Genomic DNA, 23,355 nt, shown 5'->3' with positions numbered 1-23,355 from the left:
AAAAGTGTGCCTTGATGGGCTGGTTAGTATCATTGTCATCTGAACTTGATGATTTACCGCTGAAGGGAAAGATGACACCCACCTTGGTGCTGACAAAGCCTCCTGCAGGAATTAGAGGAGTAGCCCAGACCTGTACCCCAACTGTGTGGGGAGTTCATTCTTTCCAGGATGAGGGGTGCAGGAAATAGAGGAGCAGGAGCTAAGTCCTGAAATGAGAGAAGATACTGAAGGCAGGAGAAGCTGGAGCAGCCAGTGAGGACATGAAAACAATCTTTTCAATGCACCTCAGCATGAAACTTGGACCCTTGGAATCTCCTTTCCTGACAGTTCTGAGATGAACTTTCTACCACATCCCCTAAATCTAGATTTTCTTTCCTAATAAGTCTTATGGATTATTGAACAGAACTGTCCAGACATCACTCACTTTTCCAGTTATATCTTAACCTTGGGAAGTTAAGCATGATTGGGATGGTATAAAGTGTTCAAAAAATTTTTTGTATGTCAATACTAGAGACCCAAGAGGAGTGTGACAAACGAATCTGGCTGAGAATTGTCAGGTGATTGTCCTGGCCAGCGTGCTCTCCCAGCACTAGGCTCTAGGCAACATTTGGTAGGCTGACTTGCCATTAGGATGCTAAATCTACAGAATTTGCTCAGAAGTACTATAAGAAGTGTCTGGGGAGGCACCCTCTGGATCCTGCCATCTTTCCACGGTGCTTTTGCCATTTCCAAGCAGAGGGAGGCTGGAAGGCTTCCAGAGGAAAGCTAAACAGGAAGCATATAATTTCCGAGGAGCTGACAGATAACTTTCAATCAGACCACTTGGCTCTCATAACATTTCCGAGCTCATTCTCAGAGACACACTCTCCCTCGTCAGCTAAGGCTCTGCTAAGAGGATTTACTCCCACAGCCTCGCTTGGCAAAGCTACACAGAAGACTACTAAGTCTGCATCCCTAGGCTTAATTCTTCTCCACCATTCCAGAATCCAATTTTCAACTGCAGGCTTGTCATTTCCTGGATACCCCACCAATGTCTTTCAGTCAACGGGTCCCAAACCAACTCATCATCTTCCCCTCTCCTGGTTTTCCTGTTTCTGTTAATGGAATCACTGTTCCCTCTGCTACCCTGGCTGGAAACATCTGAGTCATCCTTGACTCATCCTTGTCTCTTATTCTCTAGATCAAATCAACTGCCGAATCATGTAGTATCTATTTCCGTGATGTCACTTGACTTAGTCCCCTCCTTCCTATTGCCGCCATCTCTCCTCGGTGTGGGCTCTCATTACTTCCCCCTCGACAGGAACATCCTCACTTTCCCCCCCACCAAAAACCCACCTCCATACTCCTGCCGACATAAGGCTTCTCACACACAGACAGACCACATCGCTCTGGTACCGGCAGCCCGCCATGGTTCCCATATTAAATATAAACTGTCTTTTCGCTTATAAGGCACAATTCCTTTTCTAATACTCCATGTTCAAGGGAAATTTACTAATTCCTGACGTAGGACATGACTCTTTTTTCCTTTCTTGAACCCTTTTAGTAAATGATCTTGTGAAAAAGTAAGATCTTCTTATATGACTAAATTTTGTATTTAGCAGTTATATGCTTGTTTTATCTCCTTAGAAGCTTCACTGGTCCCTGTATTATTTGCTTCACATACCATTGGAGCACATGCATGGACCCAGTGCTGTTCTAAGAGCTTCACCCATGTGAAAAAATTTAACTCTCGTAACAATTCTAATTGTTTCCCCCATTTTGCCAGTGACAAAACTGAAGTGTAGAGAAGTAACGTGCTGAGCTTCCATTACTAATAAGTGGCAGATCCAGGATTTGGATGTGCACAGTCCAGCACCAGAGCCCATGCTCGAACTCACATCATCTTTGCTACCTGCCTTCCTGCTATCAAAGTTGGGATTTGGCTGTGTTTTATTTTTTTATTTATTTTTTTAAAGATTTTATTTATTTATTTGACAGAGAGAGACACAGCAAGAGAGGGAACACAAGCAGGGGGAGTGGGAGAGGGAGAAGCAGGCTTCCCGCTGAGCAGGGAGCCCGATGCGGGGCTTGATGCGGGGCTTGATGTGGGGCTCAATCCCAGGAATGTGGGATCATGACCTGAGCCGAAGGCAGATGCTTAACAACTGAGCCACCCAGAAGTCCCTGGCTGATGTTTTATAACTGAACTGAGGCTTAAGGCATGTGTCCATTAATGGTCAGAAATATCAATGGTAGGCTAAGTGTGCCAATGTAAGTTGGTATCAGGAGCTGACTTAAGGCGTTTCCCAGGAAATCACTATGAAGATGAGAAACATCATTGTGCTATTTTTTTTCCAACTTATTCTTTTTTTTTTCTTTATTCCAGTACATGGGCTGTATTGAAGTACTGCAATCAATGAGGTCACTGGATTTTGGAATGAGAACCCAAGTAACAAGGTAAGAGAACAAAAATGGGAGAGGATTTGTGGGCTATAGTTTAAAGTCAGAGTAGTTTCTCCCTCCCTGTAGGAATTTCATGCAAACCTTCAAAGTCACCATGGGCATTTATTTATGGTTGGAAGCTAGAACATAGCCCAGTGACCGTGGATGAGGGGCTCATCTTGTGAAAGACTTCCCAGTTGTGTGGTGGAGCATCTGCATTCCATATAAGAACTGATGAGATGATGCAGTCATAGAAATAGCTGGTTCTCTGGGTACCAAAAGTATGTAAAAGGATGCCTGGACATTGAATATTACAGAACGTCAGGCCTGTTGAAGAAGTAGCTGAAAAGAAGACTAGGGAAGAGCTTTCTGTATCAGAAAGCCCAAGTTCTCCCCATTTACGAGACATAAAACCTGCTTGCTCCTTGTCTGAGTCTTCCTCCTCTGTGTACAGTGAGTTGTGTGGAATTGAACCAGGGGAGTATTACCCAGCATAGGGGAAGCACAAATCAGAAGCAGAAATACAAGGCATGGGTCATTAAGGTCAAGTTCAAGGCAAGAACGGAAAGAGGAACAAGCATGTGCCCAGACTGGTAACTGGGAGAATTGTGAGGTGAGGGGATGAGGTGAGAGGACTGGGTTGATGTGAGTGATTCAAGATGAAGCCTTGGGCATCTTTTCTACATGGTGTCACTGTGTGTCTCAGGGACAAGCTACAGTGCCAATCTGCATCTGTGGTTGCAGGCCAGCCTTTCCAAAGGTGAATGTTCTCATTACGAAGACAGGATAACTCTTCCTCATGCTCATCCCATGAAATTGTAGGCCTAGACAAAGTTTCCTGTGGTTCAAAGTTTTGGGGAAAGGAATCACATTGCTCTTTAGGAGAGTGGCAGTATACAGGAGAATATTAAAACCTTGAGAAGTCCTGTATATGTAGCAGTCTCAAAAATCCTATCTCAAGATTGTCTCAACTTGTTTGGCCCCAGAATCCTCTTTTTTTCATGTAACATAAATGAACATCCCACGTATTCCTAGGGTTCCATGAAATGCACTTTAGGAAATGCTATCTTGGACTCACTAGGGTGCATTCTAATCTGTCTTCCCAAATTCCTCACCATCCTTCTCTTCTGAGTTTTCTTTTTCCCATTCTCCGTCCCTTCAACTATTCTGCGGGTGACCTGGCGTCTAGATGACTTTCTCCCCTATTAGTCCTACTTTGGATGTGTCCAGGCTTTATTTTCATCCCAATGATCCTTAACCTGGAGAAAACCCTTTCTCCAATCCTGAGCAGATTACAGATGGGAGGAAGAAGGTAGCTATGCCAGGTACCTGGAATGGGGACACTGGACAAAGGAATGCCCACTGTCCTTACCTAAGGATGACTGATTTTCTGTTCATTCATCTACTCATTTTCTTTCACTCAAATATTTATGGAGTGCCCATTAAGTGCCTGAAGCTGTTCAAGAATTGAGGATGCAGAAGCCTCTGACCTCGTGAAGTTTATGTTCTAGCTGGGGAAGCAAGACTATAGCAAGGAAACAAATAAATATACAATATAGTTTCATGTAGTAATAAGTGCCATTACTGTAATAATAAAGCAGGGTACGGGGATAGAGCTGTAGGGGGGTGCTTTTATTTTTAAACTTTTAAATTTTTAAAAAACTTGTGTATAGTTGACACACAATGTTACATTAGTTTCAGGTGTACAACATAGTGATTCAACTTCTCTATACTTTATGCTGTGCTCACCACAAGTGTAGTTACCATCTGTTTAGGGGCTGGGCTTTTAAATGTTATTTTCTAGCTATAAAAATATTGTATGGTTACTTAGAACATTTGGAAAATAGAGAAAAGTATGAAAAAAGAAAATCACTCATAATCTCACCTAAGATAATGTCTACCAACATTTTGTGTTTTGGAATACCTTTCCAGTCTTTTTTCATACATGAACGTACGATGATTTTTATAGAAAATCTGGAAAATAGTTGATACTACTTCTATCATCTTGAGCATTTCCCTGTTGCTAAATATTCAAAACTATTATTTATTGTAATACAATATGCATAACATAAAATTTACCATTTTTAAGTATACTGTTCAGTAGCATTAAGTACATTCATGTTGTTGTGCAGCCATTACTTACCACCCATCTCCAGAACTTCCTCATCTTTCCAGATTGAAGCTCTGTACTTAATAAATAATAACTCCTCATTCCCTCCTCCCCCAGCCCATGGCAACCACCATTCTACTTTATGTGTCTATAAATTTGCCTACTCTGGGTACCCCTTGTAAGTGGAATCATGTAGTATTTGTCCTTTTGTGACTGATTTATTTCGTTTAACACAATGTCCTCAAGATTTCGAACAAGACCAAACAATATAACTGTTTTGAAGGCATTTAATGTGTATTGCTAAATCATTCTGCAGAAGAACTGACTAGATATTCTCTCTCAGCCATGTAGTATCTTTTATTTTTAGTATCGATTTTTTTAAATCTTTGTGAACTTGGAAGTCTATAGTTTCCTATTGTTTAGTAAATGGTAAAAGATTATTTTTTCTGTGCCATGAAGATTAAGTTCATAACTAATGTACACACCCAAGGGGAGGTGCCTGGCATGGTATCTGGATGTTATTCCTTGTAGATGTGTCCATGTGTGATTCAGGTATGGTGCATTGTGCTCTGGGCAGAGTTGTGCAAGCTCAAGGATTCCTCTAAAATCTCTAATTCCTACCCAGTTTCCCAAATATTTACTTTGCTTCCTTCTCTTTTAATTTTTCCATCTTTATCTCATTCTCCTCTCTTCTCTCAACATACATGTATTTTGACATTTGACCACTTGCCAAGTTGCATTGTTACCAATTGTCTTGGATGTTATCATTAAAACATTAGGTTTAATCAGGTTTTGAGTTATTTTAAATTTAAAGTTCACATATTCACCAGGCATCATTTAACTCATAATCCTACTTAATCTGAGAAGAAAGATTTCACTGGACTGGTTACAATTCCAAAAGAAAGAACTTTATTTTGTGTGACCACAGCTACCTCCCTACCTTTACCATCAAACATAAACATAAAATCAATCAGGGCTGAATGCTGATAAACTAGTGTATCTAATTGCCACTCTAGATACAAACTGTATTTCAGGCTGATGTCCCACCCATGGTAAATGGTCTCACCATCTCTAAATTAGTTAATACATTATTCCAGACAATGGGGAGACAGCAACGGGAAATTCCTGATGATGAAGGAGGAGCCATGATTAAGATCTAACAGGTGGGTCAGCATTTGAAACAGAGAAGAAAGTTGGAGTAGAATTCGTGTCTTCATGATGGACTTTTCTGCCAATTGTCTGAGGGCTGAATGCACAGGATTTCTAGAACACAGAGAGTACTCAAATAGAGCAGAGAAAAAAGAAAAGGACAAGAGGCTATTCACTTTCTCAGCAGTTCCCTGGATCACACGCCTTTCAAAGTTTCCATCATACAACCCCCCACCTTGACTCCAGATTTAGCCCCCAAAGGAGCCCTGTGGGTGGTTTCTACTGTTGTTCTGCCACTAATTCTCACCCAGGCATTTATCCTTTTGACTGATTTAGGACCAGATCTCAGTTTTTAGTAGCCAGGTATTCATGCAAAAGGGCAAAGGAGGAGGTTTTCCTGAAAGAAAAGAGAAACAGGATCATTAGGACAACAAAGGCTCACAGCCACAGTTGTCTTCAAAATGTCTAGAAAACAATATCAAGAGGAAATGAGAGAAAGGGAAAGTGAAAGTCATGCTAAGGATGGTATGGTCATTTGCTCTCTTCTAAAAAGAGTTTCTATTCTGGTTTTTAAAACAAACCTAAAGAAAACAAAACACCTCATTCCATCTAAATCAGGAAGCACATGCACATGCACACACACTCACAGAAAATAACTCAGCTCACTAAAACCTAGCCTGTTTTCCCTCCTTTGAGTAAGCATCCACATCATGCAAAGAAGAAAAAAATCTTCCTTCTCTCTCTAAGGATGCCTCCTTCTTTGTGTCTGGGTGGGAACTTGCCTCAGATACTGAAGGAGAGATAAACAACCCTTCAGGGTAAACCCAATAAGTGGAGCTGGTGGGACAGGGCTTGACTCTCAACCCTAAAAGAATAGCACTTCTTAAGAAATTGTTGAGGGGACATCTAGTTCATCACATTTATCACAGGGCATCATTTACTTCAAGGGGCAGGGCACACTGCTGGTGGGAGGGACCTCAAGATCGTTGTCTTACTACTCTGTCCTCTTCCTGTATTTATTGCCTTCTGTTTGTAACTCATGTTTGGTAATAAAATCAGCCAGGCTAAGCACAAGACGCCCAGCACAGGATCTGCCCATACCAGGCTCCAGGACAGCTGGGAAGCAGCAGCTGGTTGTGGGTTGGCTCATTCCTGTGATTGCCATCCCTGGGGGCCTATGAAGGAAAATGGGGAGCTGTTAGACAACGGGTGGTAAATGCTCCCTTTTTAGGGTCCTGGCTTCGGATTCATTTTCTCTAGCTGATCGTAAGGGGCTGCACATCATGGATTAATTTAACTGCCTCATTCCATGGGTGCAGAAAAACCTTGAGTAGCGTTGTTTTTTGAACCACTGATGTAGACACTAAGCAGGCTATTTGTGTGATTTGGTACTAGGTAAAGCAATGAGGAAGCAGAGATCATAACTCAGAGGATATTGTAATTGGACTAATTTCCTGTTTGAAACATTACTGCTAATGAACAGTGATTCTGCAGATTTAATTCACTGTCTTGAAATTTTGATTCTTTGGCTTCAACAGGACGTTAAAGGCAGTTCTTCAGAGACAAATGCATACTGTGTGTGTGTGTGTGTGTGTGCGCATGTGTGTTAGCAACCATTTGATGCAAAGCAGATCCACCATGCAGCTGAACATTTACATAAAGGCCTGTGTTTGTGGTTTCTAAGGCATGTGAATGTAAGGAGGGAAAGTATTCTGTAGAGGTCAAATATCTGTATGTTTGGTGGCTAAATTAAGATATCTGTTTGAAAACAGGCTGGCATTTATCTAAATGTCCTGAGGATGAGAGGATTAGAGGAATGAGATCGGCTACCCAGGGATCAGTATGTGTTTCTGCATAAAACTTGGAGTAACTGTGTCACCTCGGTGGCACAGTCCGTTAAGCGTCCGTTTCTTGGTTTCTGCTCAGGTTGTGATCTCAGGGTTCTGGGATTGAGCCCCGACTTGGGCTTCCCGCTCCGCGCAGAGTCTGCTAAAGTTTCTCTCTCCTTCTCCCTCTGTCCCCACCCCCACTCTCTCTCTATCTCTCAAATAAATAAATAAATCTTAAAAAAAAACAAAAAACAAAAAAACCTTAGAGTAACTGTACTGAATCTGGCGTGTGGGTTCTTTGTTGACTTCTGGGTAGACCACTGGAGTTAGTAGGATTGTAGCCCACATGGCATATAAAATAAAGACCGCCAGATGTGGGTATAAAAGACTGAGTCTCTTAACGTGCCGTGCAAGGAAAGATATGTTTGAAAACAGGCTGGCTATTTGTGTGATTTGTGTAATGAACAGTGATTCTGCAGATTTAATTCACTGTCTTGAAATTTTGATTCCTTGATGAAATTTACTGAGGAGAGTGGTTAAAAAAAACAAACAAATCAGGAGTTTTTAAGTTCTAGTTTATGGTGGTCACGCTAAGGCTTGAAACCAAGCACTCTGGCTGAGAGGCAATGTACGTGGTTCGATAAAACAAGTGCTGTTGTTCATGGGTCAGGAAAGACTGTTAAGACCCCAGGAAGGGTCCAGTGTCCCAGGGTCAATGTTTGTAACCTTTATCAGCTGGCAAGCACAGTTACAATAAAATCTAACAGTCAAATACTCTTCAGCAAGCACTGTTTTAAGCGGAAGTACTTCCTGTCACACACGTGTAGACGGCAGGAAGCTCTTGCTGGAGGTTTTGGGCTGCGTGCGTGCGTGCGCATGTATGGACAGTGGCTGTCTCTTCTCCTGTCAAGTTTCGCAGCTCCCCAGTTCCTCACAACCTATTTAGGACTGAGATCTCACTTTTCAGATATCGGAGATGAAATAGTCAATTAAATTCCTTTTAGAAGACTCCAAAGATCTAGTAATAAAAAAAAAAAAAAATGTTTCCAAGCATTGGGAAGGGTTCTGATAGCATGACAGAGTCAAATGAAGGGAGAGAGGGTAGGCAAGTCGATGGCACTGTTTTGCTCAGTCATTAGTGCAAAGTCTTTCACATATAGGTGCACAGTTACTCTTTGAATGAACAGGAGTAAGGCAACCCACAGAATGAGAAAAATATTTTCAAATCATATATTTGGTAAAGGGTTAATATACAACTCAACAACAACAAAAAACAAACAACTTTATGAAAAACTGGGCAAAGGACTTGAATAGACATTTCTCCAAAGAAGACACACAAATGGGCCATTAGCACATGAAAAGATGCTCAATGTCACTAATCTTTAGGGAAATGCAAATCAAAACCACAATGAAGGGCGCCTGGGTGGCTCAGTGGTTTAGTGTCTGCCTTCAGCTCAGGTCATGATCCCAGGGTCCTGGGATCGAGTCCTGCATCGGGCTCCCTGCTCAGTGGGGAGCCTGCTTCTCCCTCTCCCACTCCCCCTGCTTGTGTTCCCTCTCTAGCTGTGTCTCTCTCTGTCAAATAAATAAATAAAATCTTTAAAAAAAAAACCACCACAATGAGATTGCACTTCACACTCATTAGAATGACTATTGTTTAAGACAAAAATACACAAATCCAAAAAACAGAAAATAACAAATCTTAGCAGGGTGTGGAGAAATTAGGAACTCTTGTGTGTTCTTGGTGGCAATGTAAAATGGTGCAGCCACTAGGGAAAACAGCATGGGACTTTCTAAAAATATTAAAAATAGAATTACCATATGATCCAGCAATTCCACTTCTGGGTATAGTTCTAAATGACTTGAAAACAGCGACTCAGATATTTGTACATCCATGTTCAGAGCAGCATGATTCCCAATACACAAAAGGTGGAAGCAACCCAAGTGTCCACTGATGGACAAATAGATAAGCTAAATGTGAGACACACACACACACACAGAGGAATATTAGCTTTAAAAAAGAAGAACATCCTGCCAGTTTTGACAGCATGCAAGAACCTGGAAGGCATTATGCTAAGGGAAATAAGCCAGAGAAAGACAAATGCTGCATGGTATCACTAATATGTGGAATCTTAAAAAAAAAAAAAAAGTGGAACAATGACAGAAAGTCTAACTCATAGAAGCAGGATAGTTGCCAGGGGCTGGGGGCTGGGGGAAATGTGGAGATGTTGGTAAAATGGTGCCAACTTTTAATTTTAAGATGATCAAGATCTGAGGATCTAATGCAGAGCGTGGTGACCATGGCCAATAATATTGTATTGTATAATTGAAATTTGCTGAGACTAGATCTTAAGTATTTTCACACACACAGACACACACAAAAGTTAGATATGGGAGGTGATGGATGTGTTAATTAGCTTGATTGTGGGAGTCCTTTCACAACATCTATGTATATCAAATCATCACACTGTACCCTTTAAAAATATGACAATTTTATTTGCCGATGATACCTCAATAAAGCTGAGGGAAAAAGTAAGGAAATTGGCTCATGCTACAACACGGATGAGCCTTGTCTTAATCTGTTTGGGCTGCTGTAACAAGATAGCACAGATTGGGTAGTTTATAAACAACAGATATTTATTTTTCACAGTTCTGGGATTTGGAGGTCTGAGATCAAGGTGGCAGCATGGTTGTGTGAGGGCCCTTTTCCGAATCACAGACTTACTGTATTGCGAAAGGGGCTGGGGAGCTCTGTGATTAATCTCATTCATGAGGGCTCCATCCTCATGACATAAATACCTCCCAAAGACTCCACCTACTACTAACCAGCACCTCTGGGGATTAGGATTGCAACATACAAATTTGGGGGAGACAAAAACATTCAGATCATAGCAAACCTTGAAGATACTACGCAAGGTGAAATAAGTCAGTCACCAAAGGACACATATTGTGTGATTTCACTTCTACAAAGTACCTGGAGTTGTCAGATCCAGAGACAGAAAGTAGAGTGGTGGTTGCCAGGGGCTGGGGTGGTTGCGAGGGAGTTGGTGCTTAATGGGGACAGTTTCAGGTTAAGAGTTCTGGAGATGGATGGGGTGATTATTGCACAAGGTGAATGCACTTAATGCCACTGAACTATACTCTTAAAAACAGTCACAATGGCAAATTTTATATGTGTATTTTACTATAATTTTTTTTTAAAGTATAGTTACTAGATAGATGAGTTATATTTTGGGAGTATCCAGTATTGTATAAGTGAATTTTATTTTGTTGAAAGCCAGTAGGAGAAGGATAATTGAAGCTTCAGAGTCTAAGTTTCCAGCAGGTCCTCAACCAAGAGAATTTGGTAAGGAGGGCAGAGTGGCTTCTTCTAATTTCTTTACAAAGAAGCCCAACCAACAGCCACACTGGCTGAGAGGACGGGAGGAGAGAGTAGATACCAAGAGCTAGTGTTTGTTTCCCACAGCACAGAGCTGTTGCATCCGTGGTTTCTTTCGAACTGCACAAACACCCTGAGAGGGGGGTGCTGTAATTCCCTGTTTTAAAGCAGGGGAGGCTGAGACTCAGAGAAGGTAAGTGACCATCCCAAGCCCACACAGCTCTTTTGCTGGAGCTCAAACCCAAGTACTGTCACTCCATATCCTGTTCCTACAGTACTTAATGTTTCCTAGTGGACATGGCTTTGAAGCTAAGGAACTGCTCTTTTAGCCACGAATGGACTAAGGTGTTGGGGGACCATTGAGGGAATAACAGCAGACCTGAGTCATCTTTAAAAATCACTTCTAAGTGAGAGAACAACAGTGCGGCTGTGATCATCATCACCGATGTCAATCCTCTGTGGGACATCTCATTCTTAACATTTTTTTCACTGTTCACAGTGAAAAACATTTTTTTTTCTGATTACAAAAAGTAAATCTGACTTATAGTGGGAACTGGAAAGTAGGGCAAAATAAAAGAAAAAACCAGACAACTCAATGGAGATAACCAAGAGGAACAGTTTGGTATATGATAAACATATCCTGTCATATGTTTAATACCTAAAGTCAAAGTATATAGTGCTTATTGATTTGTTAGGTGTTTTTGTCATTTGCTGTGCACATTTTCTAGGTTGTGAAGTATGAGTAGTACTTGCTTTGACCTGAGCTTTTAGGTGGAAGAAATCATTTTAAGTGCATCTACTTGTCATAGGTCTATTAATGAAGAGTCCTTTTGCTTTTAAATAACAGAAAATGACTCTGCCTAGCTTAAGCCAAAAGGGGGGCTTCCTGAAAGGATATTGGGGCAGCTCATGGAACCTGGAAAACCATGAACAAACCAGTAGAAGGACAGGGGTCTGGGGTCCCAAGGCCCCAGCAAGAGGACTCCAGAGATTCCCCATCTCTGGTTCTCTCAGTTCCAAATATCAGAAGACAGTGATTGGGACCTAATCCTGCACTAATCATCTTTGGCCAGGACAGAGTTGCATTGTGAAAATATAATACTTCTGTAATAATCATATATTGGGAAGTGGAGTGGCTGAGGAGGGGGAAGAAGAGCAGAAAAAGCAGGAGGAGAAAGAGGCTTATGAAATGGAGGTAGTAGATGCAGTAAAACATAGATTTCTACCTCATAGGGAAAAGAAGACATTAGATCAGTTTCCTTGGACACAACAACAAAGATTGGCACTATTTAAATCATCCCCCAAATGCTCCATTAAAATCCAAAGTTTGCTAAATTGTTAATCAAATGTTTCATGTTATTATAGCTAGCACATTAATTTTAGAACATAATTCAATTGAGCTGTATTTTTGTGGGGTGACAGAAACTTTGAGACTACATGTATAGGTATTGTATATGTTTATTTCTCTTTTATATGACTTAGGGCAGTGGGGGTTTTTTTGGAATTTTTTTTTATTACGTTCCGTTAGACAGCATATAGTACATCATTAGTTTTTGATGTAGTGTTCAACGATTCATTAGTTGCATATAACACCCAGTGCTCATCAAGGGCAGTGTTTTAATGCTTCAGATATTTATAGAGGTTTGTAAAATGGTCATTATTTTTGTTCCATGACAAGTTGTTTACAGTATCTATATTTTATTTGCGGAGGAGTCTTTGGTTAGGAATGAAACTCCCAACTATAGCATCTTTCCCATGGAAAATGTGATACACTTTATGAAGTGGTTTCTAAAAATATGTTGCAGCTAAAATCAGGGTCTGCTAATTTATCCATATGATAAATATAGCAACTTACAGGTAGGTAGATATTATCACACAAACACATCCACACACAAGCACACACTCTCCAAAAGGTTGTATATACACATTTACTGAGCCAAGTGAGAATGTTTAGCTGCCCATGTCTAAATAGGGATGGTAGAGAAAGGCCTCAAGTGTTTTGAGGAAGAACAAATTAATTCAGAGCTTAAAATGCATGAATGTTAAAGCCTAGGCATTTTGGGGAGACCCCAGTGTTTTTAACTCCAATTGTTGAGTTAAATAGCTTTCTCTAGTGATTTTTTCCCCAGGCCTCCTTTACTGTGCAGAGCCAGATGAGAAGGCATTTGAGTATCTCCCTTTTGTAGCCCTTTTTGGTTTCCTATAGAAGTCAGAACTGAATTTGTAGCACCCCAAGCATTCTCAATTATAGTCAGTGCAAATGTTCTTCAGGAGCAAGAGAATAGATTTCTAATTTTGATTTTGACAGACACACTGGTCTGAATCATTTAACAGTGCAAGTAGAATAGCTTTTTGAACCAGTGTTCCTAGAAACACCAAGGCTGTAGCTTCATGGAATCCTCTTATTTATTTATTTATTTATTTATTTATTTATTTATTTATTTGAGACAGAGAGAATGAGAGAGAGAGAACACATGAGAGGGGGGAGGGTCAGAGGCAGAAGCAGGCTCCCCGCCGAGCAGGGAGCCCGATGCGGGACTCGATCCCGGGACTCCAGGATCATGACCTGAGCCGAAGGCAGTCATCGCTTAACCAACTGAGCCACCCAGGCGCCCGCTTCATGGAATCCTCTTGAAAAAGCTCAGAGTTCATCCCAGACTGTGTCTGGCCTGGAAGGGGTTGGGTCTCCTATGTTTCTACTTCAATGGACTAATCATAAGAGCTCCATCATCCATCATCTTTGGGTTTGAAGGTTCTTGTGGAAGCCTGGTCCATAGCGCTGGACCAGGTTTCAAAGCCACAGTGCCCAAGATATAGTTGGATCAATAAATATTTATTGGTTAAGAGAGAGGTTTCAGGTCTTCTCAGGCCTTGATCACAGATCTTGAGGTGACTCTGGAGGTCTTGAAGGCTCCATGGTCACTGCTGGTAGAGAAAAGCAGAAAAGACCTAGAGAATCTACCAACATGGAATCTGGCATCCTAAATGAGGTCAAATTCCAGAATGAGGAACTCTTAGGCAACTGGGTCAGGCCCCTAGCTCTAAGGCAGAGTGCCTGACACATGGACACCATTCATAAATATTGCTAAACAAAGGAATAAAAATAAATTCACTGAAGATACTCAGTTTGGTTTAAAGACCCTTGGGGCTCAAGGAGTTGATTCAGATGAAGAGAAAGATTTCTCAATCCCCATGGAATTGGCTTCAGCCTCTTTCTAGTTTCAACTATTAGCAAACAGTCTACAGAGTAGTTTATGATTAAGTAATAGCTAACATCATCAGCATTGTCATCATCACAAAAGTTAACGTTTGTAAGAGGGATATCACTCTTCATCTTATTTTGCCCGTGCGGACACCGAGACTTAGAGAAATTACAGAACTCACCATGGTCACCTAGCAAGTTAATAAGTGGTGGAACCAGAAACCAAATCTGCCTGAATCTTGTGTGCTTGCCTTCATCAAAATGAGAGAACTTTAAGGAACAAAGCTCAGGGAAATGCCGAAAGCCAGAAGTGACAGAGTAAAGAAATGTTGAGTCCTCAGTTTGGAATTTGGCCTGGGTTCAATATGCCAGGTGCCTTATTTGTGAGTTCTCTCTGGAGGGCCTTCATAATGATACTCATAAATTTATAGGCGAGGATACTTTTAGTGATGTTTTCCAATCTCTACTAAGGAAAAATAAAGATTGTGTCAGACGGTGGTTCTCAAACTTTAGCATGCAAGGGAATCAGTTACTTGGAGGACTTGTTGAAACACAGAATGTTGTACTCCACTCCTAGAGTTTTTGATTCAAGAATTTGCATGGCTATCAAGTTCCCAGGTTTTGCTCATGCTGCTCGTCCAGGAACTACCCTTTGAGAACCACGGGTATAAGGGAAGCATATCCTATGGTTTCAAAATGAGGTTTACAGTTGGGCCATGGATCATATGGAAACCCCTTCATTTTGAAAAGGCGGTTCTCCAGAAAATTCCCCCAAAGCATCTGGAGGTTTTTACTGTTGTTCTGTTTTCATTTTTAAGAAAAGGGCAAAGCCTGGGGAATGTCAGAGCAGCGAGTTCTAATTTTGCTCTATGTCTGTGTATATATAGCCGGAAAAGTCAATGATGCAGTTCCTTTTAGGAAGAGCGAGCCCAGATGGAAGGTACTCAAAATTCATTAAAAACTAATCTCTGCATGAAGGAGTCCTATCTTTGATAAAAAGAGCGCTTTGTGGCCAAAGGAAATGCAGGACAGTTGGTGCATCTCTCCACCTGCCAGGCAGACTTGTTCCGTGCCCTATTGGTATTCTCCTTAGGAAAACTGCGAATTGCCTCACAGAGTAAGTGTGCAGCTCTGACCCCTTTAATTAAACATGAGTTGTAGCTCGTGAGAGCTGCACCTACTCTATAAAATAGGTGCTTTCACATATGACTGAACAATACGAGGGTGGATCTTTTTGATCCAGATTATCTGAGCCACTAATGAGAATTTCTCTGAAAATAATTTCTTTCCACTCTCATCTGTGACAACACAGATTATTAAAAAAAAAAAAGACATCTTCTAGTTAAATGTGTATGCCAGTGTCAGGTGGCATCATTCTGGCAGCAGCTCATGAGCAGGGCGGAGGCTGGATGTAGAAACAGACTCTGAGGTAGAGAGTTAAATGCAGAGGCTTGCTGGGTGGGCTCTTAGGAGCAACACGTGAGGGAGTAGAGGGATGCAGGACCGGGCGGGGGGGAGGTTGACCAGCGATACCATCTCGCGAAAGACCTGAGTAAATCCCATGGGCAAAGAGACCAGGTCTTGGAACTTCATATTGACCTGTCGTTGGATGCCCTCTATCTCTGGAGAGGGGATGTATCTGTGGGCAAAGCAATTGCCTTAAGGAGGAGACATTTTCTGGAGAAGGAACTTAGCCTTGAGCCATTAGCAGTGAATACTCCAGCAATAGGGGCAATGAGTACCTCTCTGCAGAAGGGGGAGTTGGGAAAAGGGATCACACTGGGATTCAGTGCCACATTTACGCATTCTGCCTTGACAGAAACGTGTACTGTCCATTACTAGTTGCATAACAGACATAATTGGACCTCTTCTCCAACATATTATCTATAGCACCCCAGTTATAACACAGAGAGTACTCTGCTGGGTACTAGGCATTGTAAAAAGCAGGTTAGACCCATTTCTTAAAGCAGACAGACATTATAAGGATAAAGCACTACCTTGCTCAGGGTCACAGAATTTGTGAAGGAGCTACTTTTGGAACTTTTGCTGTCTGCTTGCAGAGCCCACTGAACCAGCCTTTATCCAGGTTCTTTTATCATGTGGAAGAGAAGTTAGAGACAAATTAAAGCCCTTAACATTTACTATAATTTTGCACTTGCATTTACTTCTGTATTCCTTCATGTACTTTGTACTGGATAATGCACATGGCATCACTTAATGAAGGTTAGTGGATATTAAAACAAAACAAAACAAAAAAGAATTCCAGTTCCCCACTTTCTCCACTGAGTGCTGGTAGGAGGGACAAAGAATGGAAGATGGTAATTCACAGTTTGTAAAAGGAGTTCCATAATTCTTATATTTACACAGAAGACCCACCTCTTATAAAACCCAGCTTCCTGTACCAAGAAACTGAATAAGACCAAGTCCAAAATCTATATAAATAATCTTTGTAAAGATTAAAAGTTGTGCTCTAATAGGTGTCCCATAGCTGACCATGGACTCTAACGTTCATTTTTGGTTTGCTCCAGAAGAAGGGTCAGCAAACCACAGCCTGAGCGCCTAATTCAGCCTACTGCCGGATTTTGATTCTGCCACCTTGTGACCCAAGAATGGTTTTGACCTTTTTAAATGGTTCAGGAAACAATTAAAAGAAGAATATTTCACAACACGTGAAAATTTTATGAAATTCAGATTTCAGGGTCCCTAAGTGTTACCATCACACAATCATGCCCATTCATTTGTATATTGTCTGTGGCTGTCTTCCTAGCTACAGCTGCAGAGCTGAGTAGTTGTGACAGAGATCGTGTGGCCAGCAAAGCCTAGCAGTTTTACTATCTGGCCTTTTATAGGAAAGGCAGGCCAACTGCCACTGTTAAGAGACTCTCAACTTCAGCTCTGTTAGAAACACTTGAGGGGAGTTTTTCAAACTCCCAGTCTCCAAGCCCCACCCTGCCCCAATTAAAACAGTCTGGAGATGAGACCCTGTCTTCAGGATTTGTTAAAGCTCGCCTGTGTTTCCCCAATGTGTGGCCAAGGTTGAGAACCACTACCTAGAGCATGAAGGCATTTGGAAGGACAGGTGGATGAGGCCTGTTGGCATCCAGGCTGCCAGATGGGAGAGAGAATGCAGGTCATTCTGCACCACCTGTGTGTTCTGGGGGCAATGTGAGCAAAGATGTTCAGGACCTCCAGATGCCCTCTGGTGAAAGCCCTTCCCATAAGGAGACTGGCGGGGACGAAAGGGTGGGAGAGAGGAGAGGATTATACCAGATATCTAGCCCAGCATATGGAATGACTGAGTTGAAGACAAATTTTCCCCCAAATGGAACGTCATCAAGCATATAGGCAGTGTGGCCATCCCTACCCTAGCTGCTAGGAGTAGGTGACCTAATTCCTTAGCATTTACTAGCACAAGCATCTGCTTGAAACTGCAGAACATAGAACCAGGTATTTTGTGCAGTGAGACCGATAGAAGTTTTAATCAACTTCGTGCATGGACCGATCTGCCTCAGAATCACCTGGAGGCTCCTGGGCCCCACTCCAGACCTATAGAATTGAAATCGCCAGGAATAGTCCCAGGAGTCTACATTTTAACCAGCATCCTAGTTGATTCTTAAGAACTTTAAAGTTTAATCACTACCCACTTAAACGGTTATGCTGTTAAATTTTTAGCAGATATGCAGGCATTAACTGTCCTACCATTATTTGCTACAGTGGACTCAACTGGCTAGACCAGTTATTGATTCCTCTGAAGTGGGCACACACACATAAAAAAAAAAAAAAAAGAGGGACGTACCAGGTAAAATCTATAATATATATGCTAAATGGCCTTTCAAATAACCAGAGTTTTGTTTTTTTTTTAAAGCAGTGTGGAAGTCATATACTCATCCTACCAATTACCGTCTTGCTCGTGGTATAGATAACCTCAATGGCAAACTGTTTGCAAAATCTTAAATGGTGCCAATCTTCTTTCTTTGAAGATAGGCCTACTTTTTGGAAGTAGATAAACATCATTTGGAGTGAAATAGGGTGGATAAAGTGGATGATTAAGTTAGATCTGTTTTGGATTTTAAAAAAATGAGCTTTGACTTATGTGACCAGACTGTGTATCAGTTCACTCTTTCACTCCCAAAGACATGCCTTCATCATATTTTGAATATTTTGTCCAAAACAGAGTTGTTTTAGAAAAGCCCAGTTTATCCCAAAGTAATGGAAAACAGTTCTTTGGATTTACAAATTTCAGGGTGTTTTGTATGAAATCAACCCCATTTCTCTCTTGTCATTTTCATAAGGCTTAGACACTTAGAAGGTGTTTTTGTGGGTGTAGGTGTTTGCATTTTGAAATATGTGATTCCATTACACAGGAAATCATTGTGGGGGTAGGAGAAAATCAGCACTTCATTTCTGTTCACCACGGACACTTGCGGGGGGGGGGGGTCTCTCGCTTCAGTCAAGTGCACTTGATGGGGCAACATTTGCCTCGGAGCCAAAGGGCAGCATTGTGGAGAACACAGGACAGCTGTGTCTGTGGTGGCTGAGCTGGGTAGAATTGCAAACGTACTTTAGAATCAGATTTTAAATATAATTCAGGTTGGGCAGAGAGGTACGATAAGTCAGTATGAGACTAGAAGTTGTGGGCAGTCCTGAAAGGTTTTATTTGGCCGTCTTGGGACTTGAAGTGCCTATTTCTAAAGGAAAGGATATATTTTATGGGCCGTGTCTACCCTCGTAGAGTGCAGGGGTGATGCCCCTTGATAACAGCACAAAGGGAGTTTGAAGCTATCCATTTTCTACCAGTCTGTGGGCACTGACTGTATTCATTGTGTGCTTATCGCCATGGAGGCAGGCTCATGTTCTAAAGTGTCTTGTCTGAGGGCTTACACAAATTTCTGAATGTCTTTAATTTCACCAAACTGAACAAAATTGAACGCATAGATCACGGGGCCTTGATCTTCTGCAGGCAAAGTTTTCAGAAAAGAAGGTACTAGTTTCCCTAAAACAACAGTACAACGTTGTGGGGCTTGAGATGCTCAGGAGTCCCTTCATTCATCGATCTGAAGGCACTCTGAGACATCGACAACCTGTCCCTTGGACACTGAACGGATTTCTTGGAGGAGTCATGCGGGAGAGGAAAAGTAAGGGCAAGTCCCTTGGGAGATACAAGGAGATCCTGGGGACTTTTTTTGCCTGATTATTTTTGAGTTTTATTTGGGAGAGGTTTTTGCTGTGATTAAAATTTATTCTCATTTCTATTTGCCTGGACAAAATGGAAACCACTCCTTCTCTGTGTGTGTGTGTGGGGGGGGGGGTAGCAGGAGGTGGGAAGAGCTGCCTTGAACCATTCCACTGGGCCTTTTGCCTAGTTTCATGTTACACATTTTCTGGCTTTCCTATTTACTGAAGAACTGCATTTTGACATTTACGAGAAACAATCCGTCCCACAGCCCCCCCCCCCCCCCAAATTAATCGCTCCACTTTGTCTTTGTCTTGGGTTGTGATATTGCCGTCCAAACCTAAAACAAGGAGGGGGGGGGTAGGCAACTTTGCTTCCAGAAGAGCTTAACTGTTTAAGGGTTAAAGACACAGAAAAATTATAACTTAAGTACTGTCATGGCCAAGGGTTGATGAAGAAAGGTGGCTTTGTTTGGATGATTAGTGTGGACTCTGTGAAGACAGACAAAATATCTTTTTTTGGTTTTATGGTGTAGGCAGGGTTTTATATGCTTAAAAGCAAATCTTCCACTGCATTCTCATTCTCTTACATCAGCCCACTTCTCCCCTTCCCTCTCATGTGGCAAAACAATAAACAAAGTGGCCACTGTTGGTGCCATAGGGCGGTTCTCCCTCTTTCTTTCTAGTGCAGGCTCCCAGAATGGAAATCGTGAGCCATTTAAACTCTGAAAGTTCTGCTTCTCCAGGAGAGGACATTTGCTGAATGGTTGCTAGCTGGAGAATGTCTCATGACGAGTCAGTCCCAAAAGGGTTATGCAGAAATGCGGGCTGCATAGGCAGCTGGGATGGTGGGGACACCCCCAGTCCTGGGAGAAATCCCTTGCTCGCTCTTTTTCTTCTGCATTTGTAAAGTGTCTGAGGGTGTGGCTGAAACTCCAGAAAAGCATTGAAAGTACTTTTTGTTCTTGAAAATGTTACAGTTAATCTCTGGGTCCTGGTCTGAGGGAAAGAAAAGATCTTTGTGAAGAAAGGCAACAAAATGCAAGCATCTATCTCTTCCCTGGCTGGGGTTGCAGATTTGTTAACTCTGATATCAGTGGAGAAAGCGGAATTTGAGAGGTTATTTTAAAGCAGTGGTTCTTAGCCTGGGATCTCTGGATTCCCAAGAGCCCCACAGATGGTTTTCTGGGGGTGGTGGTGAGGGGGAGGAGCGGATCCTCTAGAATTGAATAGAAAAGTTTGTATAGACAGACCTTTTATTGGAGAGAGAGAGAGCCTGTGACTCTCTGGAGTCTCAAATCTGAAAAAAAATTAATAATCATTTTCTTTTTTTTTTTCTTCTTGTTTTATTGTGGTAAAATATACATAACATAAAATGTACCATCTTAACCATCTTTAGGCGTACAGTTCGGTGCTACTAAATACAATCACATTGTTGTGCAGCTATCACTACCAGCCAACTGCATAATTCTTTTCATCTTGCAAAACTGAAACATCCCAGTCCCACTACCCCCAGGCCCTGGCAATCACCATTCTACTTTCTGTCTTTACGAATTTGACGACTCTAAGTACCTAATGTAAGTAGAATCATGTAGTAGTTGTCTGCTTGTGACTGGTGTATTTCACTTAGCATATGTTGTAGCATATTACAGGATTTCCTTCCTTTTCCAGGTTGAATAATAGTCCGTTGCATGTATATATCACGTTTTGCTTATGCATTCATCCATTGATGGACACTTGGGTTGCTCCCATGTTTTAGCTGTTGTGAATAATACTGCTATGAACGTGGATATACAATATCACTACTTTTTAAAAGCAAGTTCATAAGCACAAGTTTCTCCTGTTTTTCTTTTCTTTTCTTTTTTAAGATTTTATTTATTTATTTGACAGAGAGAGACGCAGTGAGAGAAGGAACACAAGCAGGAGGAGTGGGAGAGGGAGAAGCAGGCTCCCCACGGAGCAGGGAGCCCGATGCGGGGCTTGATTGGGGCTCGATCCCAGGAATGTAGGATCATGACCTGAGCCGAAGGCAGACGCTTAACGACTGAGCCACCCAGGCACCCCATCTCCTGTTTTTCTTTTGAGTAGAGTTCTATATCAAGAGATTTCCAGAATCTGTAATGCTTCCAAGCCTTGACTTACTTTAAAACTCCTTATTTTATTAAGGCATAATTGACACACAATATTGTATTAGTTTCAGGCATACAGTATAGTGATTCGACACTTGTGTACATGGTGAACTGATCGCCACAATAAGTCTAGCCACCATCTGCCACTATACAAAGTTAATACAATATTATTGACTATAGTCCCATGCTGCCCATGCTGCACATTACATCTCATGACTATTTTATAATTGAGGTTTGTATATCTTAATCCCCTTCACCCATTTCGCCCCTGTCCCAAGCCCCTCTCCTCCGGCAAGCACCAATCTGTGCTCGGTATCTGTGAGTCTGGGTTTTGTTTTGTTTTGTTTGTTTTGTTTTTAGATTCCTTATGGAAGTGAAATCATGCTGTATTTGCCTTTTCTTTTTTTTTTTCTTTTTTTTTATGGTTTCACTTATTATTATTATTTTTTTTATTGAGTATTTGCCTTTTCTGTCTAAATTTATTTCACTTTGCATAATACTCTCAAGGTCTCTCCATGTTGTCACAAATGCAAGATTTCACTCTTCTTATGGCTGAGTAGCATTTCATTGTACACACACACACACACACACACACACATACCCCTTTATCCATTTGTCCTTCAATGGATACTTAGGCTGTTTCCATATCTTGACTTTTGTAAATAATGCTGCAATGAACCAAGGGGTGCATATATCTTTTCAAATCGGTGTTTTTGTTTTCTTCTGATAGAAACCCAGTAGTGGATTTGCTGGATGATATGGTATTTCCATTTTAAATTTTTGTAGGAAACCCCATACTGTTTTCCATGGTGTCTACATCAATTTACATTCCCATTAACAGTGTACAGGGATTCCCTTTTCTTCATATCCTTGCCAATATTCTTATTTCTTGTCTTTTTGAAAATAACCATTCCAAAGGGTGTGAGGTGATATCTCATTGTGATTTTGATTTGCAGTTCCTTGATGATGAGTGATGTTGAGCATCTTTTCATGTGTCTGTTGGCCATCTGTATGTCTTCTTTGAAAATTGTTTATTCAGATCCTCTGCCCATTTTTAAATTAGATTATTTGTTTTTTATTATTGAGTCCTGTGAGTTCTTTATATATTTTGGATATTAACCCATTATTGGTATATGATTTGTAAATATCTTCTCCCATTTAGTAGGTTGCCTTCTCATTTTGTTGATGGTTTCTTTCACTGTGCAGAAGCTTTTAATTTGATGTAGTCCCATTTGTTTATTTTCATCTGTTTCCCTTGCCTTTGGAGTCAGATCCAAAAAAGGATTGTTAAGACTGATATCAAGGAGCTTATAGTTTCTTGTAGGAGGTTTATGTTTTCAGGTCTTACATTCAAGTTTTTAATCCATTTTGAATTAATTTTTGCGTATGGTGTAAGATAGTGGTCTTGTTTCATTCCTTCACATGTGGCTGTCCAGTTTTCCCAACACCATTTATTGAAGAGACCATCCTTTCTCCATTGTATATTCTTACCCCTTTGTCATAAATTAATTGACCATATATGCATATGTTTATTTCCAGGCCCTCTATTCTGTTCCGTTGATCTATATGTCTGTTTTTTACACCAGTATCTCACTGTTGTGATTACTATAGCTTTTTAGTATAGTTTGAAATCAGTAAGCATGATACCTCCAGCTTTGTTTTTCTTTCTTAAGATTGTTTTGGCTATTCAGGGTCTTTGTGGTACTACATAAATTTAAGAATTATTTGTTTTAGGGGCACCTGGGTGGCTCAGCTGGTTAAGCATCGGACTCTTGGTTTCAGCTCAGGTCATGATCTCATAGGTCATGAGATGGAGCCTGCATTGCACTCTGTGCTCAGCAGGGGGTCTGTTTGGGATTCTCTGCCTCTCCCTCTGCCCTTCCCCGTGCTTGCGCATGGGCGCACGCGCTCTCGCTCATAAATAAATAAATAAATAAATAAATAAATAAATAAATAAATAAATA

The 23,355-nt window shown here is 41.2% G+C and overlaps 1 protein-coding gene across 1 annotated transcript in view; it reads left to right on the top strand.

Moving 5' to 3' along the window:
• Positions 1-23,355, top strand: part of SHC4 (SHC adaptor protein 4) — a 129,186-nt gene that overhangs the window by 37,008 nt on the left and 68,823 nt on the right. The window contains exon 2 of the mRNA XM_034993613.1: positions 2,366-2,436. Within this exon, the coding sequence (XP_034849504.1) occupies positions 2,366-2,436 (71 nt within the window). The remainder of the gene's footprint in view (positions 1-2,365; positions 2,437-23,355) is intronic.

Source organism: Mirounga leonina, unplaced genomic scaffold, assembly GCF_011800145.1.
Source record: "Mirounga leonina isolate KUSES-001 unplaced genomic scaffold, KU_Mleo_1.0 Mir_91, whole genome shotgun sequence".
Lineage (NCBI taxonomy): Eukaryota > Metazoa > Chordata > Mammalia > Carnivora > Phocidae > Mirounga > Mirounga leonina.
Note: the sequence above shows the minus strand (reverse complement) of the source record. Positions and strands in the feature narration are given on the sequence as shown.